At 47.0% G+C, this 26699-nt stretch overlaps 2 protein-coding genes across 2 annotated transcripts in view; one reads left to right on the forward strand and one right to left on the reverse strand.

The window, feature by feature from the left end:
* The first annotated feature begins 8 nt into the window (after window positions 1-8).
* Window positions 9-2256, forward strand: Sft2d3 (SFT2 domain containing 3). Its single transcript, XM_032885889.1, has one exon. It carries the CDS (start codon window positions 56-58, stop codon window positions 707-709), a length of 654 nt encoding a protein of 217 aa, XP_032741780.1. The 5' UTR covers window positions 9-55; the 3' UTR covers window positions 710-2256.
* A 1538-nt stretch (window positions 2257-3794) lies between these two features.
* Wdr33 (WD repeat domain 33) overlaps window positions 3795-26699 on the reverse strand; it is a 105248-nt gene continuing 82343 nt past the window's right edge. The window contains 12 exon segments of the mRNA XM_032885892.1: window positions 3795-4471; window positions 6007-6222; window positions 7591-7686; window positions 7781-7944; window positions 12580-13018; window positions 16418-16459; window positions 16462-16525; window positions 20257-21327; window positions 21579-21731; window positions 22514-22653; window positions 22900-22986; window positions 23524-23618. Of these exon segments, the coding sequence (XP_032741783.1) occupies window positions 4242-4471; window positions 6007-6222; window positions 7591-7686; window positions 7781-7944; window positions 12580-13018; window positions 16418-16459; window positions 16462-16525; window positions 20257-21327; window positions 21579-21731; window positions 22514-22653; window positions 22900-22986; window positions 23524-23618 (2797 nt within the window). The 3' untranslated portion in view covers window positions 3795-4241.

Below are 26699 nucleotides of genomic sequence, written 5' to 3' on the forward strand. Positions count from 1 at the left end.
GCGGGTGACAAACCCCGGAAGTGTCAGCCCGGTTTTTAACGCCACTCGGTCCGAGATGGCCGATCTCCACCGCCAGCTGCAGGACTACCTGATGCAGGGTAAAGCGAGTAGGCCGGCAGCCGCAGAGCCGCTGCTCGGCGCGAGGGCAGCAGAGGAGCCTGCGTCCGGGGACAGACCTGCCGGGGCATGGCTAGGCAGCACGGCTTTGCGATGGCCGTGGGCACGGAGCCCTGCGGAGCCGCCGCCCGCGGGCTCTCGGTGCATCCCAAGCGTGACTCGCGGGCAGCGCCTGGCGGCGGGCGGCCTGTGTCTGCTGTTGGCTGCGCTCTGTTTCGGTCTGGCCGCGCTCTACGCTCCGGTGCTGCTGCTGCGCGCGCGCAAGTTCGCGCTCCTTTGGTCGCTGGGCTCCGTGCTGGCGCTGGTGAGCGCGGCGCTGCTGCGGGGCGGCCCGGCTTGTGGGCGTCTGCTGCGCGGCGAGGAGACGCCTTCGCGGAGCGCGCTGTGCTACGCAGCCGCCTTGGGCGCCACGCTCTACGCCGCGCTGGTCCTGCGCAGTACGGTGCTAACGGCACTCGGCGCTTGCGCACAGGTAGCCGCGCTACTCTACGCGTTGATAGGGCTCCTGCCCTGGGGCGGCGTGACGGCGCTCCGCCTGGCGCTCGGTCGCCTAAATCGCGGGACGGGCCTAGCCAACGCGCTCCCGGTGTGACAGTCCCAATCTGGAGGAAGAGGAACCAGCCATGCTAAGGACACTCCACCGTACCCAAGCGTACAAGGATAAGGCACCAACTGGACTGCGAGGCGGAGTCCGTGCGCTTGAAGCAGCTGTCAAGAACTGATGAGCAGGAGGTTTAAGATCCTTCTTTGGCTTCAGTGTTCTGTGGTTCTGGGTCGCATGGACCACGATAAAACGTGATTTTTACAGTGCTCTGGAGACCACTATCATGAACTGCTTTCGCACTAAACTGGCTTTACACGGACGTCAGATTTAGCGAGGAACAAACGGAGAAATGAATAGCTTTCTGACTTAGCTGCTTTTGGGAGAACTACATTCTACCTTTTGTCATTTAAAGAAATCCAGGGATGTGTTTGGTTGAGCAGGTTTCGGTTCTGCTACATCTTTTCAAAGCCTCCTTACTCCTACTCACTGTAAAGCAATCCAGAGTACCAGATTAAACACTAAGTTTAACCACTGGATTTAAAATAGTGATTAGTTAATATATTTTACCTCAGGTTTTTTCTTCCGATAAGAAGTAAATACGGTGCTTTATAATATGCAAGTATAAATATTTACTTGTCAAAGCAATATTCCGGATCAAAAAGCCAGTTATCCAGTATGACTGAGTGGCAAATTTTGCAAAGGTCTCTGTAAAACTAGGCTAAGAAATCCTGGGATACAGGGAATTTTTACATTTGTAGTTATCATAGTTGTTATATAAGTTTTGCCAGGTTTTTGATTCCTAACGATGCTGCTTGTTAAAAGTCCCACACAGTTTAATACTAATGCTGTGTAAAATGCTTTTCATACATAACTGCCGTATTTCCTTCTAGGTTCGCAGGTAGCTTTGTTTCTGTGGTGCTGGTGCAAATCAGCACTTAAATCTATCGTAATTTATTGCCAAAAATTCAGTTCAGTATTGAGTCTTGATGCATGAAAGTAAAGGGTATTCAGCTTAAAATGTCACCACCAGTGTTCTCACACTAGGCTGGCACATCCAAAGTACCCTAGAAGCCAAATCCCATCAGCTCACTTATAAGACTGGAGGATGGGTCCAGACATTTCTGTATGATAATATATAAAACATACATGTTCAGCTGAGGTTGAGACCCATATCTGTGTGCTGGCTTGTATGATATCAAAGTAATTGTTTTCCAGGTTAGGTCAAACAGTCCCCCATGATGTGATCCTATACTGGCCAATATCCCAACGTCACAGGGTTCCCAGACCACTATCCTCTATAGTAATTACCCCCTGGTAATCCTTTTGCCATGCCCTCCAAGGCAGTAAATAGAGCTTCCACTGCTCAGGAAAGGAAATGCTATTTTCAAGTAGTGATGTGCATTTTTTTTATGTCACTATGTTCAAGGTATTAAAATTCTGTTTCAAACATTGTCAAGAATTCATTACTTGAAAATAAGTTTTATAAAATTCTAAGCACAATATTTTATATTTTGACAGTAGCACTGAAAATGTTGTGTGTAGATATGTAATGCCTAATGTGGAGGAACTGTTTATAAATGCATTCATTCTGAGAACACGGCCTGGATGGTGTCTGGATTCCTGTAGTTTCATGGACTCTGACTTTAAGGTGTTTGTGTGTTATACCAGGGGAGTGCAAGTGAGGAGGAAGAGCACTCCTTTCTAATGGTGTGAGTGCTGCCATGTGTATTTTTGAAATTCACTAGACAGCCTCAGGTTCTAGCATCCAGATAATCACCATGTCTTCTTCACTCCACACACACAGCTAGGGAGGCCTTCTGAGCAAAGTCCAACTGTGTCAGCATCTCTTAAGCCACCAGAGATGTCCAGCACCACTCAACTTGCCAAAAAGCTAGTAATGCAACAAGAAGCTAGCAGCTCTGGGAGTGACTTTTACAAAGGCTCTCCCAGAAAGACTAGTGGTCAGAGCTGAAGAAGGAGCTCCGTGGTTAGGAGCACTGGCTGCTCCCCTAGATATATGGATTCAACTCCTAGCCCTGACAACTGCCTATTACATCTGATGCTCTCTTCTGTCCTCCAAAGACACCGGGCACACAACTGGTGCAGACATAAACTCAGGCAAAACTCCCATAAGAGGGGTGAAGGGCTTTAAAAAAGAAAGACAGAAAAATGTCAGCATAGGAAGCAGTATCTTAAACTGAAGGGTGGGAGGTTGGGGGCAAGGGGAAAGTGGGATCCCAAGCTGCCCTGAGCCTTACCATGTAGCCAAGGACAGCACTGGAATTGTGAGCCTCCTGGCCCCACCTCCCAAAGGCTAGGTTATACATGTGTGCTAGCATGCTAAGTTAGTATCTTTTAAGGAGAGGACCTCTCTACATGTCTAGCTGAGTTGCCTGCTCACAGGTCCTGGGGCTGAGTTCCTGTCCCCGTGTGGGCTCTGAACCACTGAGCCATCTCTCCAAGTCCCACCTTTGCTTCTGTATGTATGTATACATGCATATGTATGTATACATGCATATATGGCTTCTTTGGGGGGGAGGGGGGTTGAAACAGGATTTCTCTTTGTAGCCCAGGCTGTTTTAGAACTTAATTTGTAGACTACGCTGGCCCTGAATTCAGAGACCTGCCTACCTTTGCCTCCCAACCCACCTTTTTAATTTTTTTTTAAAGCAAGAAATTTGTCACGGCAGAGAACTTTCTGGTACCTTCTGTCTTGTACCCTGAAACCTGAAATCTTCACAGAGTGCATGTGGAAGAAGAGATTGTTTTCCAAAATGCAGATACTTTGTTCCACTTCCTTTGAGCTGTGTGATAGGATGCACCACATTAATGTTGCTTACACCAGGTCTCTCAGTGACCACTCAAAGCTAAACCGCTAGGAGATGCATCCAAGGGAGAATGTCTAGCTGAAGACCCACAAGATTCAAGTCTTTCTTCAGTGTGATTTTCTACCCCATAGAGCATGTCTGAGGTTTTGAGCCTTCTTGAACTATAGAGCAATTTTAAAGTACTCCTTATCGCATAACAAGAGCGGTGTAACAATGGAAACATAAAAATCATGTGAAAGCAGAGTTGACAAGTGACCGTCTGTCGGAAGTGCCAGTAGTAAGCACACCCTCACCAGGTCAGATGCGTTGAAACCACAAGCTCTTAGGGCGAGCACTGCATAACCGGTGCTTCTGTTAACTCGAGTAAATCACATTCTGTATTCATACAAAACAAGGTTTTTTTCTCTGACAAACTGTACATATAGAAATAAATTTCCAATTGGACATGAACTGAACTTTGTGGAGGTGCTCCATTTCTCATGACACTTAAAAAAAGGATTCCAGCTTTTATCTTCACAAACGAACGGGAGAGTTAGAGCAATGAGGAGATACAAGACAAAACGGCCAACTCCCTGGGGAGTTGGCATCAGTCTTTTGTCTCGAGCACCTCACTGGGCTCCTAGAATAGAACTCAGCTGCCCCAGAAGAATTGTTCAGGGCTACAGTGGTAAAGGCTTGTTTTTGCTTCTGTGGTTAAGTCCACAAGAACTTCTTAAATAGTATCCAGAGAGGCCTAAGGCGATTCGGCCCTCCTACCGACCCCTCCCACTACCTCTTGAAGTGCCTCTCCTTGGAGGGCCAGAGTTCATGTTACTCCCTCTACCCCAGTTACTGCCACTCCGGCCCCCTCGAGAAGATGAGCTGCTGCCTGGAGGGCCACCAAAAGGTTCATCTCTGTGGTATCCATCATGATGGTCTCCGTCCAAAGAGCTGGAACGCCCGGATTTTGGCACTCTCTGGGAAGGTCCTGGGCCCCCTCGGCCTGAAACAAAACATGATTCAAGAAATGGCTTCCTGTATCATAGTGCTTGCTCCCCAATAATTCCTGGTACAGCTGTCTCCCTGATGACAGTGAACCATCAGGAGGTCCTAAGGAGATACACAATGGCTTTCAGAGCTGGCGGGGCCTTTCCCTTCCCCGATTCTCCCTGCCTTGCTAAAAACCGTTAGATCACATTGCTAAGCCAGCAAGGTCCACTCTCTGGTGTGGTTGGCCACTTCCTCCTGAGACTGACCACCACGGTTTGACTGTGGAAGTTATTGATGTCCAGCAACTGAAAGCCTCCTTCTGTTCGCCTAATTAACATGCCCAATCAAAACATGCCACCACATCCTGGACTACTCTAACACAGACCTTTCCTTTTGACTCTTAAAAACTACACCTGCAAATTAGCCGCTTGACTTTTCCTCCCCAGTTAATAAAGGAACTCTGAAAACAGAGTTTGAGTATGCTTTGTGCCTAATCTAGGGTCTGGGAGGGAGCACCTCACTGTATGTGAGTCCCTTCGGTGGGTTCCTCTGTCCCTTCCTGACCTCATCCGTGGCTCATGACATCAGGCCTCAGTATCTCGGGGACCATACACACCCCAGACGTAGGGACAAAGGCCCCAGTTAGGTCCACTGTGCACTTCAGCTTCTTTTTCTGTCCCTTTGGGATGAACTGACCTTGAATATATATGAACTTTATTGTATTACCAAAGAATTTTTTTCCTTGAGCTCAGTGGTTCAGCGCTTTGCCTACTGTGTGCCAAGATCCTGGGTTTGACTCCCAGCACTGCAAATGAATGAATACACAAGAGAGCTTTTCCTTGTGAGATGATGCGATGGGCGCCTCTCCTATAGCAGGCTCTTCCTACACCACTACTGCATCAGAACCGAAGTTGAATCTCATGGACATAAAGGTGTTAGGGGATTTGCCAAGTAGTAAACTTGGCCTGTTGTCATGCAAATCACATGTCCTTGGCCAGAGCATCCTGACTACCCATGAATTCATCCCAGACCAGAGCATACTGAACAGTGCCTTGTTTAACTGGGGTGTGTGTGTGTGTGTGTGTGTACTGGATATACACAAGTCATTTCTGGAAAGAATACATAAAAAGCAAGTGAACAAGATGGGGCATCCACAGCACACCACACAGGCCTAGTCTGACCTAAAGCCAGACTTGTAGTTAGCAGTTACTGGCTGCTGCTCCTGGGTACACGGTCACTGGTCCTCCTGGCCCTCTGCCAAAAAGTACAATACAGAACGTGCTCTCTCCTGAGATGAGACCCTTGAAGGCTCCAAAGAGCTTCTTGGTGGAGGCTACAACTGTCAGTGGGACCAGCAGCACACAGCAGCACGGAGGGTGGGACGGAAAGGGCAGAGCGGAAACCCTCAACAGGGAGCCCCATCCAGCTGTCAAAGTTCAAACAAACTACACTCCCGCTAGGTTTGAGCCCGACTCTGCCCGACTAAGCTCGGAGACAGAGTGGAAGCAGCCTTGGGGACTCAGGGTACTGCGATTGCTGTCCTCTTACCTTTGCTTCCTCGGTCCTCCGAGGGGCCTCCTTGGGCCTCCATCTCTCTGTGTTCAGAAGTGCCCGACCCATCATGCCAGGGGCGCTTCCGGGGTGGTAGGGAGGCCATGTCCATGCCTTGGAGAGAAGAGGAGCGTTCTCTGCTAGCTGGTGAATGGCCATCGTGAGGGGGATGATCAGGACGGGGAGCATCACGAAAGTGTTCATGACCTGGTCCTGAAATGAGAACCGAAGGGTCCATGCTCTTAGGATCTGACAGTATCAGCTCAGTGAAACAGCAGAGCCCCAAGCAGCTGAGAGCAGGAACCGCGACCTAACAGCTGGGATGTGAGTCACAGCACGGATGTGAGAAGAAACTCCTCCCAGAACAAGAGGAGGCAGGTGCACGCAGGTGTTCTCCATTGTTTTAGACTTAGGTTATCCTCACAATCTTTAAAAGTATTGAGCAGAAGGGTAGAGGACTGGCTCAATGGGAAAAGAGCTTGCTGTGTAAATATGAGAACAGAGTTCAGACACCCAGCATCCACATAAAACCCACACGTACACACAATCCCAGAGACAAGCTGGCTAGCAAGACTAGGCAACTCAGCAGGCTCCTGACGCAAGTGAGAAACCCGCCTCAATATAGAAGGGAGACAGACACCAAAGAAAGACAGTCTCTGCTTTCCATACACATGCATACCTACCTGCACACATGTATACCCACACATGAACATATGAACGTATGAATATACATACATACATAATGTAACAAAAAATATATCTACTAATATTTATTGTGTCAATTAAGATGAAGAAAATTTTAACTCTTTAATCCTTATTTTACAAATAGATGACAAAGAAATATACTGAAAAGAGTGGTATTTATTCATGCTGCTCTGTCTGTCAGCCAGAGGTCGATATAAAGTGTCGTTCTCAGCTCTTTATTTTTTTAATTCTCCCCCACTCCCCAAGCCAGGATCTCACTATGTCGCCCTTGTAGGTATTTGCTTGCCTCTGCCTCCCAAGTGCTAGGTTAACGGTGTACGCCACCATATCTGGCTTCACAACTTTAACAAGACAGGACCTCATGCTGAACTAAAAGCAGACATTTGACTCCACAGACAGGTCGGAGAGTTCTAGGAATTCTGCTGTCTCTCCCGCTTCAGCACTGAAGTACAGGTGCCAGAACCATGAATGGCTGAGGATTCAAACCTAGGTCTTCATGTGGCAAGGATATTATTGAGACATCTCCCTAACCCAAGGATGGTACTGTTTTACACTTAACACAAATCCATTTACTCTCTTACTTTAAACCAATCCAACGAAAAAACAAAAAGTCAGAAGTGGTGGCACATGCTTTTAATCCCAGCACTCAGGAGGCAGAGGCAGACAGATCTCTGAGTTCGTGTCAGCCTGAAACCCACTGAAAACCAGACCTGGATTCTCCCACCTGTGCCTCCACTTGATCTATTGAGATGAAACACTGAAGTAGACGGATAGGAAGCCAACCAGCCTCCACAGAGTCAAACCAGCAAAGACAGAACCTGGAGATGGGCCCGTACTCTGTCAACTACCAAACCATAAGCATGTCTCCTTCCTTACCGGGCTCTCGGTTTCCATCCCAGGAGTCTGGCTTCCGTCCTCCTTCAAAGCGAGGAAACTCATCAGGAGTGGGGAGTAAGCACTTCCTGGATCCCCCTACACAGAGGAGCAAACAAACTGTGCTCACAGGCCGCCCAGCTGTGCTCGAGGCCGTTTGCCTCTTAAACCAGCTGTTCTCAGTACTGCTCACCTCTAGGGGTGCCACGGCCTCGACCTCTGAGATCTCGTCCTCGGGCTGCTTCATCAGAAGCATCGAAAACCTCTTCTGGACCAAAGTCATCAGGACCAGGAAAGTTGTCCCTTCCTCTTGGAGGAGCACGGCCTTCGTGTCTTGGGGGAGCACCTCTTCTAAAGCTGAAAACAAAAATCAGAATGTCCACCTTCTGGAAAACATTACTCTTAAGTATGGAGAGAACTTGACAGGAAACTTGAATGTACTATATAGGCGGGGAGAAAACCAACATGATATATGTCTAGTTTCTTCTGTGTAGCCCTGGCTGTCCTGGAACTCAGAGACAGTGCCAAAATACACAGGAAGGCAGCAGTACGGCAGGTGTGAGTTACTTAAGCTTACAGGAACATAGCAAGTGCTTTCCATGTGTTACTGTGTTTCTTTCTTCCTCACTAATTATTACACTAGAACAGGTACTTTTGTTTGTCACTACAGCTGACTCAGCTATATTTTTGACCATTAGATTTTTTTTCCATACATACTTGGAAAAGAAGGTACCGATTGTGGTAGTTTGAATAGCTATGGCCCCCAAAACCCTCATGTGTTTGAATGCTGTGCCCAAGGGAAGTGGCACTATTAGGAGGTGTGGCCTTGTTGAAGGAGGCATGTCACTGTGGAAGGAGGCTTTGAGGGTTCATATATGTTCAAGCCATGTTTAATGGGACACTCTCCTTGCTGCCTGTGGGTCAAGATGTAGAACTCTCAGTTCCTCCAGCACCAGTCTGCCCTGCTTCCTGCCATGACAACAATGGACTAAACCTCTGAAACTCTAAGCCCACCCCAACGAAATGCTTCCTTTCCTTCCAGCTCATTTTTAATTCTTCTTCATCCCCACTGGCATGACTAAAGCATCTTTGCTTTGAGCACAGCAAACCTGGGTCAGAGGAGAACTGCGTAAGAGGGCATAAGTGGGCCAGGACAGCCTCAACAGGAACGCTGTTCCCAAAACACAAGTACCCACTTACTAATACCATAGATACAGAGAGTCGTATTTGCCTTAATTAAAAATAAACAGAAAAACAAACAAACAAACAAAAATAACCTCCTACTGGTATGGAATGCTTGCGCCCCCTAAATTCCTTGGTTGAAGGTCTAATACTATGTGGAATGGTATATGAGGTATATAATACACCACATATGTAGGGCCAGGTGTGCTGTGCTCTTGGAGGTAAGTGAGCAGGGCGTTATGAGGTCATGAAGGCAGAGCCAAGAAAATGAGATTAGGACGGAGAAACGGAGAAACGGGCTGGAGAGATGCCCCAGTGGTTAAGAGCACGGACTGCTCTTCCAGAGGTTCTGAGTTCAAATCCCAGCAACCATATGGTGTCTTGCAACCATCTGTAATGAGATCCGATGCCCTCTTCTGGTGTGTCTGAAGACAGCTACAGTGTACTTATACATAATAAATAAGTAAATAAATAAATAAATCTATCTTAAAAAAAAAAGAAAGAAAGAAACAGAACAAAGGGCCAGCACTCACCCCACCCCAGTCATACCCACACAGACATACAGTAACCTGCAACCTGGGAAATGGGCCTCACCATCAACCAACCCCAGGGGACTCTGATCTGGCTTCAGATTCCATTGCTGTAGAAAATCAATCCCTGCTTTCAAGCTGCCCACTTTTTGTTGAGAGCCTGAGCAGGGTAAGATATTGTCCAATCAACTGATTCCTCTCAAATCCCTCCCCAGTTTAAGAGCAACCACTCAGGTCCTAAGGAAGCAATAAGAAAGTGATGTGTGGGCAAGTGGTGTAAGCAATAAACAAATATAGCCAAGCCAATGACGGCGCGCACGCATCAGCAATTCTGACCTGGGAGGTGGAGGAAGAGGTTATACCTTGGCCAACAGAAAGTTTGCGACCAGCCTAGGATACATGAGTCATGACGTCAAGAGCAGCAGGGCCCAGAGATGGCTCAGTGGTGAAGACGACCTGCTGACCTGTAGAGGACCCATGCTGGTTCCTCACATCTATAAGGCAGCTCACAGCCATTCTAATTCCAGTTTCAGGGTGCGCGATACCCTCCTCTGTCCTCCATGGGCGCTAGGCATGCACGAGACACACACACACTCAGGCAAACACACATAAAATGCTTTTGGGGGGAGGGGGTGGTCTGGGCTACTGAGGTGGCTCGGCAGGGAAAAGCGCTTGCTGCCGAGCCTGAAGACCTGAGGACCGTTCCCAGGGCCCACGAGCTGGAGAGAATGAACTATTACAAGCTGTCCGCTAACCTCCACCTGCACACAGATGGCACACATATGTGCATATGGCACGCACACACACAGATAGATAAATCAGCCTGGAGAGATGGCTCAGTGGTAAGGCGTGTGCTGCTTTTCCTGGAGATCTGAAGTCAGCTGCCAGCATCCACATCAAGCAGCTTATAACTCCTCAACCGTAGCTCCGTGGACCTAGCACCCTCTTCTTACTCCCAAGGGTACCTATACGCACATGAGCACACCCACATATAGAAAAACATGCACAGGATAAAGAAATGTAACAAATTCAACAAAGAAAAGTCTGTGTGAAGCTAGGTTTAGTGCCACATGCTTGTTGTCCGAGAAACTTGGGGTGGTTGAGGCAAAGAAAAGTGTAAGTTCAGGCCAAGCTAGTCTACAAAGCAAGAACTTAGCCCTTTTTCTTTCTATTAAAGTCTGTACAAAACTGTGTTTTTAATTAATGTTTGTGTGTGGGTATGTGAATACAGGCATATGCATGCCAGTGTGTATGTGGAGGTAAAGGAATAACTTTCTATCTTGTCCAGCACACACACACACACACACACAGACACACAGACACACACACACACACACACACACACACACACACTCACACACACTCTCTCTCTCTCTCTCTCTCTCTCACTCACTTCAGGAGATTCTCCTATCTCTGTCTCCTCTCTTACCAAAGGAGTGCTGGTAGTACAGATATGCACTTACCACATGTAGGTTTTTTCTTACATGAATTCCAGACATCCAAACTGAGGCTGAAAAGCTTGCATGGAATGTGCTTTACCTACTGAACATTTTACACAGACTTTGCTCACTACTGTTATTACTTCCTACACAACACAGTACAGTCAGGCATAGTGGCACGCACTTTTAATCCCAGCCCTTGGGAGGCAGAAGCTGGTGGATCTCTGTGAGTTCCAGGCCAGCCTGGGATACATAGTGGGACCCTGTCTCAAATGCATGATATAACATGAAACTTCCTGGAGCAGTTGGCTGGCTCAGTCAGTAAAGAGACTGTCACACAAGCATGAGGGCCTGAGTTCAGATCTCCAACACACATGTGAACATCAGGGCACAACATTATGTGTCTAGAACCTCACATCTGGGGACACAGACACAACAAGATCCTAGGAGGTGGCTGGCCAGCCAGCCTAGCTGAACTGGTGAGGGGTAGGTTCCGTAAGAGACTCTGCCTCAAAAAAACAGACGTAAATGATTGACAAAGATATAATGTAACCCCTGACCTCCGCATTACACGTGCACCCACACAAACATGTACATACACTACCCATACACAAACACACGTACAAATACAATGCACAATAACTACTTACATACATTTATATTATAGGAAGCACTGTAAATCATAGAGAGATGTTTCAAACGCACACAGTATATGATGGTGCAAACACTATGCCACTTCATACAGGAAACTACCCTTCTGCTCAAGCACTTTTATGTCTGAGGTCCTCTGAAGGGAGTGTGCTCATCTACCAGGACGACTACATAATTCACAGTCAAAGACTGCCCTAAAAGTATGGTAAAACGCACAAAACTGCCAGGCACGCCTTTAATCCATGCACTCGTGAGGCAGAGGCAGGCAGATCTCTGAGTTTGAGGCCAGCCTGGTCTACAGAGAGTTCCAGGACAGCCAGGACTACACAGAGAAACCCTGTCTCAAAAACAAAAACAAAAAAACCACAAACAAACAAACAAGAACCACAAAGCTCCCTAGGAGGAAAAGCTCTAACAGAGCGAGTGACAGCGATCTGCACAGTGCTGTCCCAGGTGAGAGAAGGCAAGCCCAGAGAGTAGCACAATGTGTGCCAGCACAAGGTGTAGGCTGAAATCTGTCATGGGTAGACAAAAATATAAATGAAGACCACAAAATGTGAGGTCTGCATGAATGCAGAGTCAAGAAATCAACGAACACTGTGCAGAAGTCAATGCTTACACACTCTATCACCACTATCCCTGCTTACACTCAATATCATTTGAATTACACCAACTCCTGCTTCCCTTCCTCCACACTGCTTCTGTCCTTTTTATATCTGCAGGGCTGTGAATTCAAGCTAACCTAAGTTTAAAAAGAAGAGGATGCTTAGCTTGATCCGACTTCGTTAAGACCTTTGGGCAATTACAGAATATCTGAGCCTATTTTACAGGCCTTTATTTTCAACTACAGTGTCTGGCTCAGATATTATCATCTGATAAGGTGAGCCTGGACATTGCAAATGAGATCCAAGCCATGTGCATACGCCACACACAGGAGGCAGAGACAAGGTCAGGGAAGTCGAGGATAGCCTGGACTACTGCGTGAGATTATATCAAAACAAACAATTTGAAAGAAAAAGGCCTCAAATACAAAAATAACAGAGAACTATATACAACATAACTTTCAAGTCTAAATGCTAACCCCACAGACAGTAGGGCTCAATCAATACAGTACTTTCCCCTACAGAAGGGAAACCATCTCTGTGGTGAGGACAGGGAAAATGCAGAGGGCCCAAGCAATACTTTCCTACCTTTCTTCTCTGCGCCCTCGAAATCGTGGGTCATCAGGATCCCGGGGGAAGCGTTCGTCTCCAGGTCTGCGGCCTTCCCATGCCCCTGGAGGGCCTCGGGCTGCACCCCGGCCGTCCCCCTCATTGAACTCCCTGTGATCAGGTGGAAAGGGAGGTCCAGGGCCCCCTCGCCTCCACTTTTCTTCTTGTGGTAAGGGTCCTCCTCGTCCCTCGAATTCCCGTAGCCGGTGGCCAAAGCGCTTGTCAGGATGGAAGTCATCTGGTCTGCTGAAGTCGTCAGGGAAATCAGGGTGAGAGCCACGCCTGTCAGGAGGACCCCTGCAGTCCTGGCCACCCCGGAAAGGTCCCCTGTCAGGACCATGCTCAGGACCACCGCTCTGCTCATGCCGCCTCTCTGACATGGGGCCCAGGTGATGGTTGGGAGGGCCTCGAGAGTCACCTACAAGAAACAAAGCTGACTGTTAGTACGGCTTCCGTGAGGCCTCTCTACAGTATCTGTGGACATGCTCTGCTCTACAATGCTTTCTCTCCTGGGTTCTCAGCACACTTAGAAGGTAGATATCCCAGAGCATCAGATAGCTTGGACATGCTCTGCTCTATAATGCTTTCTCTCCTGGGTTCTCAGCACACTTAGAAGGTAGATATCCCAGAGCATCAGATAGCTTGGACATGCTCTGCTCTATAATGCTTTCTCTCCTGGGTTCTCAGCACACTTAGAAGGTAGATATCCCAAAGCATCAGATAACTTGGAAACCATGGGCTCTGGGGTGCAACTTTTAGCTTTGTAACTTGACCTAGGGATAATTACTAATCTTTAAGCAGTGTCCACTTCTTAGGCACATGTTGAAAACATAACTGAAATACTTGAATGATAATGGTCTTTCCTGCCCTGCCCCTGCTCCTGTTGACTTCATGAGGGCCACTGGTTTGATACCCAAGAGACGTGAGCTGAAAACTGTGCGGCTGTGTTACCAAGGACTCACCACAGCCAGGGGTAGTGACACGTGCCTCTGATCCTAGCACTGGGAGGCAAGGGAAGAGGAATTTCTCTAAGAGTTTAAGAGTAACTGGCCTACAGAGTAAGTTTCAGGGACGCCAGGGACATATAGTGAGATTCTGTGTCAAAAGAGAAATGAATTTTACACACACACACACACACAAACACACACTCTCTGCTCCTGAACGGGCCACAAAGCCACTGCAGGCACCAGGTCTACACTGCAGCCACCCCCTATCTACTCTGTTAGCCTGTTTAGCTTCACCACACCACACTTTAGAAATCTTAGCACATCTTCTACAAGGCTCAAAGAACCATGGGTCCCTCTAACAAGTGCTTGGAGACCAGAGTCCTGCTGGCCTTCAACCTTGGGGTTTTTTGCTCTTTCTGGAAATGATGTGCCTCAAGTATGCTATTTTTGTAATTTTTTTTTGCAGACAAGAATTTCACTCAAGACTGTGTGTGTGTGTGTGTGTGTGTGTGTGTGTATTTTACCCCCACCCAATGGACTGTTTTGGCAGTTACTGGCCAAACCACTGTAGCCACTGCCAACAGAACTAATCTCTGCCAACGTTTAAACCAACTTCTAAGGGAGGCACAAGCAGGGCGTGGTGCTGCCTGTGATCTCAGCACTCAGGATGCCAAGACAGGATGATTACCAAGAGTTCAAGGCTGCTAGCCAGTGCTTTACAGCAAGGCCTTGTCTCAAAACAACCCTCAGTCTGCACATAAAAAAATAAATAAAAATGAAATGAAATACAAAAGGACACTCTTGCTTTTAAAACTACCTTTGAAAATTAAACCCACCCCTCTGCTCAGCCAGCTCCTCTCCTCTCCTCTCCTCTCCTCGCCTCTCCTCTCAGCATGGGCTGAAACTTGGAAATCGTAGCATAAAACTGTGATGTCAGAAAGCCTCTCTGCCCTTGGCTCATCTGCCCTCTCTTCAGCAGTTTATAAATATCATGGATCCACTTCCCTACTAGGCAAGCCCTCAACGCTCTGTGTTCTTACAGCTGTCTTGGTTAGTTCTGTGTCAACTTGAAAGAAAGGAATCTCAATTGAGACAATGTCCCCACTAGACTGGCCTGAGGGGTAAGCCTATGGTACTTGACTGATGGCTGATACAGAAGGAGCCTGGTCACTACGGATGGGGTCACCCCTGGTCCTAGGCTGTGTGAGAAAGCAGGCTAAGCAAGCCATGGAGAGCAAACCAGTGGGCAGCGCTCCTCCTTGGCTCTGCATCAAATTCTGCCTCTAGGTTCCAGCCCTGACTTCCCTGGTTGATGGATTTATAAGCTGTAAGGTAAAAGAAATCCTTTCCTCCCCAGGTTGCTTTTTGTCATGTTTTGTCACAGCACTAGAAACCCTAGCTAAGACAGCTGTCTCCGACTTCACGTGCCTGAACCTAGTGGAACTGCTGGTGACACTAACAGGAGGAACCCACACATGTGCACTTGGCCTGAGTTAGCTTACGAGTACTCATCTCACCATCTCGGTTTAAATTAGCCTGTCAACTTTCTCCAAGGAAAGAAACCTACCACTACAAACGGTGATGTGGTGGTGGTGGCAACTAATCCAGGAGGGGATGGTAGGCCACTTGCATGTCTCTCCCTTCTCCCTTTGGTCCCTAGGAGAAAGAGGGGAGGAAAGGAAGCCGGACGGGTGGGCAGAAGGAAGGAGAAGGGGAGAGGGGGAGAGAGCAAGACGAGCAGGAACAAGTGGAGATACACGCCATGTGGCAGAGGAGAGGCCACTTCATCATTAATGGAAGGACCTAGTGAACACCAAAGCCCCTTCCCAAGGGAAACCACAAACCTCCAAGAAAACTCTCCACTTTCTTTCTCTCTTGCAAACCCTTCCACGTATCTAACACAACCACATATGCAACAGGGATGGAGATAAAAGCTCTCCGAACCCCTGCCCTTTCCTGCCTCTAATATCTCACATAAGGTCAAAGTTGAGCTTTAAATGTCTAAACTCCTAGGCTGGCTGACTTCTCTTAATCCAACAGGATGGGACAAAAAAAAAAAAAAAAAAAACCCAATATGCACCACATGGTGCTGTGGGCTTCGCCAGTTAGGAATAAAGGACTAGGACTCAGCACTGTGAGGTACAGGGCCCACAGTGCCCCGTGTGCTGACAGGACCCATCCACTCCTTCCTCACGGCTGCTCACAGGCCCTCTAGCTCTTCCAGGCTAACTCTCCTGCCAGCCCTTATCCTCTCCTCCAGCTGGGCCCACCTGGGAGCAAGGGCTCACTGTCAGCTCAACCAGAGCCCCTGCTTAAACCGTAACTTCCAAATAACCAGATCCCTAAACGCGGTCAGTCCTCATCAATGCTTTCGTAAGATCAGTACATCACTTTCTTCTGTTCAAATGATGCCTAACAACGCATTCAGTTAGAGAATCCAATGCGGTACTAATTGGTATAATAGTTACGGTAATACCGACAGCTCTAAGAACACCGTTAGGATTCTGTATCCTCCACTCTATCAAGGAGCTTAAAGCAGAGGCGATTCTGCTCTCCGGAGGGCCAGAAGCATGGACCTGCATCCCACAGGCACAGGATCATTTCCCACTCCAGTGTGGGCTGTGCTGGCCTGAGGCAGACACAAATGCCAGGGCTGCTCAGTGGTTTCACTACCAGTCTCTGGTGGTGTGGAACTCATTTCCTCTGGCCAGCATCACTGCCTAAGGAAACATTACCTATGACAACAAAAGACAAAGCAGTTTTCCCAGCAGTTCCAATACCACTGTATCAATTACCAACAAAACCATTTACTGTAAAATGCACATGACAGTGGTCGAATACAAACCCTTCCTCAGCAAGCACATATTTACCTTTGTTAGGGCCAGGTCCTTGTCCAGGGTTCAGAGGAGGAATCGGCCTTGTGCTCCCTGTTGCCCTAGGCCTGGTATCAAGGGTGGGGGACCTGTACTCTGTCCTTCCTGAGAAGATACATGTAAAGATGGGTGTGAGACCATAGACAGAGGCTATGCACAACACATGAAAAGCTGCCAGGATTGACTATTCAGCTAGTGACATTAAAACAAAATTCCCCTTACATGGACTGTGGTAATAGCTTTGTAGATAGTGCCCTGCTGGCATGAAAACCAGATGGAGTTTCAATTTCCCAGTACCCATCAACATCAGATCAAATGGCACCAGTCTGTAATCCCAATGTACTTATGGTGAGATGTGAGGTAGAGACAGGAGACTCCCCTAGAAGCTCAAAAGCCAGCTCGCTTGTCATTTGACTCCAACAAGATGGAAGACAGGGATCAATACCCAAAAGTTCCCCCCCCGACCGTCACACATCCACTGTGACACACACACAGCAGTACTCACACAGAACACGCAGGGATACATAGATATGATTCTAATGTGGAGGAAAGGAGTCATTCTCTGCCATACCCAAAGGCAGAAACATCTGTATGTTAAACCTCCCAGTTGGCTTCAGTTAAATAAAGCCAGACCTGTTCTTGCAATGTCAAGTGAGAGCTTCAGAGACAGCCAAGAGTCACGGTGTAGTACCATGGCCTAACAACAGGCAAAGTCTAGCCTCTAACAGGTAGGTAGCCTTAACTATGATGCTGTGACACTGGAACCAACCCTCTCAAGGCTACATCTGAATCGAGCTCTATTACTACCTATTATTTAGTGGGAGAGGCGCCCACATGTACAGAGGTAAGAGGACACTTTCAGGAGTTGCTTTTTCTTCCCCATCCTGTTGAGGCAACATCTCTCTCATTTGTATTACTTCATTATGATATAAACTGTGGCCTGTGAGCTTCTGAGCAATTCTTGTCTCCATCCCACAACTAGCAGTACTGGTGCTGGGGTGGGATTATAGATGAGTACCATTGGATCTGGCTTTAAAAAAAGAGATTTAACTTTATGTGTATGATTGCTTTGCCTGTATGTATGTATGCATGCATGCATGCATGCAACATTCAAACCAGTACTCATGGAGGTCAAAAGAGGGCATCAGATCCCTGAAACTGGAATTATAGAAGGTTGTGAGTCACTATGAGGATAATTAAGTGCTCTTAACCACTGAGCCAACTCTCCAGAGGGTGTTCTCTCTCTCTCCCTCTGTGTGTATACGTGTCTGTCTGTCTGTCTGTGCCTTGGCATCAGATTAACACAGACTCAAACATCAATATAAAACTACCTTTGTGTTTCAAACTAGTCACACGAACAGATACTGACAGTCAAAACTGCCAGTGCAATGCCTCAGTGGGTAAAGTCTGACTGCCTGAACTGGATCTCAGGACTTCACAAGTATACCATTACAAATATGCCCTACCCACAAAAATCAATTAAAAAAGTCATTAGTGATGGGTTTGATGATATAGGCCTATAGACCCAGAAGTCAGGAGGCTAGGAGGCTGAGGAGGAGGACTGAGACTTCAAGGCAAGCTTGGGTTACATGATAAGTCTATTAAAAAAAAACAAAAAAAAAAAAAAAAAAAAAAAAAAAAAAAAAAAAAAAAACAACAAAAAAAAAAAACCTAGGGGAAAAATCTGGGGCTCGGTTTATTTAGTGTACACACAACTCTCGGAGGTCAGAGAAGGTCAGATGTCCTGTTCAGGCTCTCTTCACTTCATTCCCGTAGCTCTCTCACTGAGCCTAGAGACAGGCTAGCAGGGACCCTCTTGTCTCTCCCCCCACAGTGCTGGGGCTCCATGCTGAGTCCTCACGATGTACAGAAAGGCTCTTGTCCACTGAGCCATTGTTCCAGACCTCAATGGCGGAGATGCCTGTGCTGCCTTGCTGCCATGTTTAGCCCTGGACAGTTCTTAACAGTATCTTTCCTGCTGCTATTCTAATGCCCAGATCCCACTGAAGTTAACCAGTGAAAACAATGGCTTAATATAAACCACTTGATCAAGGTGGGGAAAGTCAGATTTTAGATGTAAGGAATAGAAGCAAATTCTCTATCAAAAAAATTCTGGGATACAATAGCAAGTCTTTTAGACTCATTCTACTGATTCAAGTCAACTAGAAATTCTGGAACCACGATGCTTTCCATGCATGCATCATTCTACGGTACATTAAAAACTAACTGGATTTCCTCAGACACTCAGGCCTGTCCCCTTCTCTAACATGTCTAGAGCATCATTTGTCATGTAATAGTGAAAGCTTATGTTTTCATAATCCCCAAGGCAAAAACTATTATTTCATAAAACCACAGACTGTTAATAACGGGAGTAAGTAGAGCACACGTACAAGTACACATTCAATTAATGAGGTACGTAATGTGTGAAGCTTTAGGGAAATTTAGATAGCTCTAAATTTTATCTAACCCATTCTAACTTCCATAAAGTACAAACTCAAATGTCACATAATTCTTCGTGACAATTTCAAGTTCTGGGAAATATACAAACACCACACATCACATACTTACTTAGGTTTAGTAAATCTAGTGGATCCATTTCACACTGCATGTGCCTGGTGCACGCTAAGGCACACACGGAGGTCAGAGGTCAACTTGTGGATGCTGGCTCTCCTACCGTGTATGTTCAGGGGACTCAATACATATTGTCAGGTATGCTTGGCAAGTGTCCTTACCTGCTGAGCAGTCAACCTGGCCCAAATGGCTGTCTTTTATTAGATCATGGATTCTCAGAGAAATTTGGAAAGCAAAACGGGACTGGGATATGTAACAGGCACTACAGTCCTAGGTTCCATACTTAGCCTTCTTCTTCCCCAATAAAAGGAAAAGAAAAACATGGGGTTGGTTGTTTGGCTTTTTGTTGTTGTTGTTCTGGTTTTTTTGCTTTGTTTTTTGTTTTCAAACGGGGCTTCTCTGTGCAGCCTTGGGTGTCTTAGAATTCACTCTGTAGACCAGGCTACCCTCAAACTCACAGAGATCCACTTGTCTTTGCCCACTGGGATTAAAGATATGCACCACCATCACCACCCAGAAAAAAAGATTTTCATGAACTCTCTCTGTCGCCCAGTAACCGAGTACCCGTCAGTGAGGAGCCAGGGTCAGTGTCAGCTGACTCACTCACTCCTCTTGTGCACAAAGCTCAAGGGCTCTTCCCAAATGACACCAGGACCAAGAACTTCAGAGCCACCACCTCACAACCAGATGCTTCACCCACTCGTGCATGAGCTCTCTTGTGTAATTTAGCCCCCAAGAACTTTAAACTCTCCTTGCATGGTCTTTCAAGTTCCAAATCAATGAAAGAGTAGCAGGACTTCTTGAATTCCTTTCACACACACACACACACACACACACACACACACGGTATGGTTTTTTTGACATGTGGTCAGGGATGACTTTGAACTCCAGATCCTTCTGTCTCAAGCCAACATGCACCACCATATCCAGTTTTATGCAGTACCAGAAACTGAACCCAAGATGTCGCGCATGCTAGCAAAGCATTTCGTCAAATGCACATCCTCCTGCTCCTGCACATAATCACGTGACAGGTGAGAACAGCTTGAGCAGAAGCTGAAGTAAAGGCAGGTGAGATTCTATTCACTGATGGTGTGTGGGGTTAGCTCTCCATCTCGGTCTCACCATGTTCTTCCAGTCAGGCCACCACTGTTGTAAGCCACTACTGATACCTAAGGCGCAGTCAGACCCAGCTGTGTGGATTCGACACACAGAGTCCATCCCCATGTGTTACTATGTTGCACATACAAGCTGGAAAGAAATGATACCTGATTGAAGGGGGCCCGGGGCCCATCACCTAGCAGAGGTGCTTTCTGCTGCTGGAATGGTATTGGCCCTTGAGATGGATGTGGCCCTCTTGCCGGGTTCTGTTGTCCCTGAGGTCCAGGGGGTCCTTGCATGCCACCCTGGGGTGGAGGTCCCAAAGAGCCCTGAGGTGGCCCCTGCTGCCCCTGTGAACCTGAGGGTCCTCGAAGTTCCTGGGGAGGGCCCAACATTGACCCCTGTGGTGGAGGTCCCTGCATGCCCCGCATCTCCTGAGGACCTCTCATTTCCTGAGGGCCATGTCCCAGCAGTCCACTTGGAGGATGTGGTCCTCTCATCTCCTGAGGTGGATGGCCAATCATTATCCCTTGAGGAGCAGGACCCTGATTCTCCCGAGGTCCTGGGGGTCCCTGCATTCCTCTTGGATTCAGTCCCATCAGAGGTCCCTGGATCCCTTGAGACGTTGGCCCACCCTGTATCCCATGAGGATGAGGAGGTCCTTGCATTCCTCTGGGACCAGGCGGTCCCTGCATTCCTTGAGTACCAGGAGGACCCTGTGGGCCCATATGGCCCTGAGGAGCAGGTGGGCCTTGGGGGCCAATGTGACCCTGAGGTCCTGGTGGACCCTGAGGACCCATATGACCTTGAGGACCAGAACTACCTTGAGGTCCGGGTGGCCCTTGAGGACCCAAAGGGCCATGAGGTCCAGGGTGCCTCTGCATTCCTTGTGGACCATGCATGTCCTGAGGCCGTGGCAGACCCTGGGGAGGGCCCTGGGGTCCTTGTGGTCCCATGAATCCTTGTGGCCCCCCACCTCCTTGATGCAATGGAGGGCCTTGTGGTCCCATTTGTCCCTGGGGTCCAGGGGCTCTGAACTGGCCCTGTGGACCTGGAGGCCCCATTTGAGCCACCAATGGCATCTGCTGAGATGGGTGAGGCTGCTGAAAACCTTGAGGGATCTGAGACATCGGGCCTTGACCAGAAAAGGGCTGAGGTCCGAGGAGAGGAGTACCAGACGAGGGAGGAGGCTGGATCTGATCGGCCTGCTTCTGGGCAAGCCTTTCAATTTTAAGTTGCTGAAAAGAAAAGCAAAAAAAAAATTCAATGTACAGAAGAAGTAAATAAGCTAAGAGCCCTCAAAGAATACTGCTGATTATTTTCTGACATCCACGCACGCGCGCGTGCGCGCACACACACACGCACACACACGCACGCGCACACACACACGCACTCCAGCATGAAAATAAGAAAGCATCGTTTACAAACAACAGGAAGGGCAGAAGGACCATCAGTCAAGGCGCTCTGCCCGCTTTCGTGGCTCACACACCTCTAAAAGCTGTGGGTTGGTATACTGCAGCGTGGCCATTTCTTGCTCGATTTCTGCTTGTGTTTTTTTCTTCTCTTCTAGCTTAATATCCTCTTTCCTGTCATTCAGCACCTCATTTGGAGCAGGAATTGGAACTTTATTTTGCATCCAGGCCTTAGGGAAAAAGAGAGAAAATTAAATTTTACAGAAGCATGAAAATTATGATACGTTGAAAAAAATCTCTAATGTCATCAATCTACATGGCAGAGCAGTCTTCACCTCTAAAGCCAACTCTTTGTGACATAAGAATAGAGTGGGGTAGGTGTATTAGTAATTAGAAATTCTTAAACTTATGAAAGCTACACGTTATAATTTGGTATCCGCAAAAGGTCATATGGTGAAGGCTTGGTCCTCAGGTGGTGACACTCAGGGAGGAAGTGAAGGTTCTAGGTAGGAGGAGAGGCAGGAAGGAGTGAGCCAGACCTTGGGGTTATGCCCTTGAAGGGGTCCCGAGAACGAGATGTTCTGCACCATGACCTTCTCTCATGCTATAGACCAAAGAGACAAAGCCAAGCAACCACTGACCTTCGGAGGTCATGAGACAAACAGACCTCCCCTCAACTTCCCCCATTAAGTTGGCTATGTATGACAGCGACAGGAGCTGACTGGAATACTGCTAGACGTTGCAGTTAACAAGGATCTGAATGAGGGTTTGTAGTAGTGAAGCAGAAGACAGACAGTACATAAGACAGCCAACATTCTCTGCCTGCTGACATTTTAACTCTACGGCATTTAACTCTACGGCAGCAGTGGGAAGTATGTCTAAAAAGAAGAACCCGGGAAGAAGGCACTGAAAGGGCTGATGAGACTATCCAAAGAGCCGCGTCTGAGCATCAGTTAAAGCCACCAAGCCCAGTCTCGGCACAAGGACGAGGAGGTCACTGCTACGGACTGACCTGCTGGAACTGAGCAGGAATGGGCTTTGCATAAGGGACTTTCTTCTGAGGAACTTTTTTCTGATCCTTTTGCATTACTTCTTCCATTCCCCAATCCAAGCCTGGAATTGTCATTTCAATGTCATTTGATTCATCTTTCCCTGAAACCATAGAAAGAACTAGTTAGTCCCTTAAACAAAAACATAGCCACCTAACAAATGAATCAATTGTTGGGAACATAATCTTTAAACATTACATAGCTTTAATCATTTTTATTCACAATTCTCAACATAAGCCATGTGAGCATTTCAACACTATTTATTAACAAGTTAATTTACCATGAAAATAAGACAGAGAGGTCTACAAAACCTTACACAAATTAAATGCATAAATGCAGCTGCTCTTACCCATCTGTTCCTGCTCCATGGCCAGTTTCAGTTGTTCTGGGATTCCCATCCCTGGAATCACTGCCAGGCTATTAGGTTCCAGGTCATCTACAAACAATACACCCATCGTCAACACGGCCTCATAGTGCTCCCTACAACGCTTTGTTACCATAGCAATATCACTGGGTGCAGTAGCACATGCCGTTAGTTACAGCATTAGATGATACTGGTAGAAGGATCTCCATGAGTTCAAGGCCACGTCAACTACATAGCAACAGCAAACTACATCAGCCCAGAATATACAGTGAGACCCTGTCCTCCAAAAAAAGCCATAAATAAATAATAAACAAACAAACAAACAGCCCCAACTAAGCCCAAACAAATCAAAGAACAAACCACTGGGTGAGCTGGTATAAATCTTCAATACCAGTACTTGGGAGGCAGAAGCAGATAGATCTCTGAGGCCAAAAAGCCCTAAGTTATTTGTGTTAGCATTGAGAGCAGAACAAACATCAGGTGTGCTTGGTTAAGTACTGGATCACTTAGTTACATCCCTTGCCCCAAATTAGGTTGTACAAGTCTCTTAATACTTGATGTTTAGAATGGAATCTCATGAGACTTCAGGGAGAACTCTGCAGATCTTACCATACTCTACTCCGTCTTCTGACATGCCAGGTAAAAGGTTCAGATTATATCGATCTCGCATTTTGTCACCTGGCCGATTTCGAGTCCAGAATTTGCTGATGAAGTAGAAGAAAAGGGAGAAAGGGAACTTGGTTTCAGGTTTTCTCTGGGCACAAAAGCTCAGATCAAGTTTGTACAGTATCGCTCTTCTAACTGTTTCAATTGTGGAAAGAGCATTTTAAAATCAAAATGTCAAACAAATTTAAACAACAAAAATTAATGTTCAATACTCCTCTCTATTATAATACCCTTATGTCGATCACAACAAACATGGCAGATTAGAAGTTATAATTCAATGAAGACGAAGAATCAGGACAAGAAATAACAGACTCGGGCTGTGAAAATGAGACTCCTTGGGAATCCTGAGGCTCTAGAGGCACATGCCAGAGGAGCAGGAGCGCAAAGCCATGCAGCTACATAGCAAGTTGGAGTCTGGCCTGGGCTCCATGACTCTTGTTTAAAAGGGGGAGTGGGCGGAGCAGGGAGATGAGTAGACTTAGAGAAAGAAAACATCAGAAACACAACGAGAATGGTAAAATGGCTGGAAAGTGCTGGAAAAGAAGGGATAGAAAAACAGAGTGAGATGCTTAGAGTCCTCCATGAAAGAGAGCAGCAGACAGCCCTGCCAATTAGCTCTGGGACACCATGCTGCCCAGCAGGGGTCACCAGCCAGTGCCAGGAATAGACTAACCCTTTCTGGGCATGGCCTCCTAGGACAGATAGTGGGGGGAATACAGAGCTGTGACCAGGATGGCTACATTATGGGCAGACACTCCCAAAGGACATCAATGGTTGTGGAGACTGCAGCTCAAGTCTAGTATGGGAACCTAAACCTGAGATTCTTTCGGAGCTCAAGAATACACGGAAGGCATCACCCCAACTCTAGCAACAACATGGGATCATGAGACCTGTCCCCAACCTGGCACGTTGTAGCCAACAGACACAAGCATTCCCGCACTGTTGAACACTGGCAAAAATGCAGCTCCCATGCATTTGGGGAGAAAACACCCCACAACAAATGTAAGACAAGCATGGGTACGCTATCCATGCTCCCTGCAAAACTAAAACACAGAAACCCTGGGGTGGAAAGTACGACCTCCATGAACCAGAGAGGGTGAGTGGCAGGTCGGGCAGAATAAGGAATGTCTCAGACCAGGAACCCCTACAGAGAGTCGAGTCAAATACAGAAATTCTTGTGGTTTTGGTTTTGTTGTTGTTGTTGTTGTCTAACAAAGTCTCCCTCTGTAGCTCTGGTTGGCTTGGCCTCAAATTCATAGAAGTCCATCTGCCTGGGGGGCCTGGAGTGCTGGGGTACAGAGGTACCCAGAGAAACTCACATCAGCAGGGATCGAACCTGTTTGAATCACTGAGACCAGCAGCTCTCTTTTCACCTACAGAGCCATCTACAAAACAACACAACACAACACCATACAACAACAACAACCAGAGGGTGGAGGATACAATGGTCAACCCAATTAATACTGACTAATGTCATATTATTTCCCACTTCCTTTTATTTATTCATTTCGGTGGAAGAAAAATCACTTGATTCTAATTAATATACAAACACCTAATACATCTGAAGAAGGTCACTCAAACACTCGTCCAACCACAATTTCTATATGGCCTACGGTGGTTGCACAAGGTATGATCCTCACAGGTATTTGACCACGTGGTTCACAGCTGGCTGCACTATGTGGGAAGTTTATCTTTGCTGAAAGCAGATCCCTCTCTCTGCTTCATGCCTACGCTGAGGATGCAACCTTTAAGCTTCCTGACCCTGCCAGCACGCCTCCCACTTGCAGCCATGGCTCCGCCTGCCAGGATGGACTCCTATCCCTCTGGAACCATAACCCAAAATAAACTGCTGTGTTCCTTGAGTTACCTTCGGTCATGGTTTGTCATTAATTAATACTCTATCTCAGTATCTCAGTGAAATTCTCTCACTAGCAACTCTGAGATCCAGGGAAATATGGGATGAAATGCCTCACGCCCTAAAAATAAACTCTATGCCAAACTAGACAGCTTCAACTGTCACTGACACAAACCTGACACACCCAGGAAGAAACGTCTTCAAATGAAGACTTGCTTCCACTAGACTGGCCTGCAAACATGTCTGTGGGGCATTCTCCTGATTCTTAGTGGATTAGGAGGGCCTATCTATCCCGTGGTGGGTGGTGTCGTCCTCAGGCACATGGGCCTGAGCTGTATATTAAAGGAAGCTGAACACGACTGAGAGCAAGAACGTGAGCAGTGAGCCTCATGGTCTGTGCTCCTGTCCCTGCCGGAATAACGGGGAGTGACACAGCCCTGTCCGATGAAGCTCGCCTGGTCTTCTCCAAGCTGCTTTCGGTCATGGTGTTTATCACAGCAACAGAAGAGCAAACTAGGACAATATCCAAACTGGTTTCATCCCAGGGATATAAGGTTGATTCGATATATATAAATCAATAAATGCAATATAATACATTAATAGAATTAAAGACAAATCATATGATCATCATAGATGTGCCCTGAAGTAGGAACAGTAGGAGACTGGGTATGGCACCTTTAGTCCCAGCACTCGAGGCAGAGGCAGATCTCTGTGAGCTCAAGGGCAGCCCAGCCTACACAGCATGTCCACGGCTTGTTACACAGAGAAACCCTGTCTCAAAAGACAAACAAAAAAGGAATGGAAGGAATGTAGAAGGACTATATGACAAACTGAAACAAAGTATTTTTCCTACAACCTACAATGAAATACAGATACCCATTACCTCCCCTTTTATTCAAACAGTTCTCAAAGTCTTAGCTGAAATATTAGAACAGAGGATGAAATAAAAGTGACAGAAATAAAAAAAGTTCAATTGTTAACTTTTTATTAGAAAAGGTTCGATTATTCCTATTGGCTGAAGACATGATCCTGCAGTTAAAAGATGCCTAAAGATTCTACCAGAAACATCTTAACATTTTTAATGAAGTAAAACAATACAAAAGCAATCCTCAAAGTTGTAGCATTTCTACATACCAATACCAAACTTTCTGAGAAAGAGCTCAAAAAAATTACAACAGCTTCAAAAAATTAAACAACAACAACAAAAACCAAAAACCAACAAAACAAACAAACAGACAACCCCCAGACATGGCTGCCCACATCT

This window comes from Rattus rattus, chromosome 15 (genome assembly GCF_011064425.1).
Source record: "Rattus rattus isolate New Zealand chromosome 15, Rrattus_CSIRO_v1, whole genome shotgun sequence".
NCBI classification, from domain to species: Eukaryota; Metazoa; Chordata; class Mammalia; order Rodentia; family Muridae; genus Rattus; species Rattus rattus.

Excerpts from the sequence above, each read along its gene's own strand:
- Sft2d3 (XM_032885889.1), top strand. The coding sequence starts at position 56 with ATGGCCGATCTCCACCGCCAGCTGCAGGACTACCTGATGCAGGGTAAA.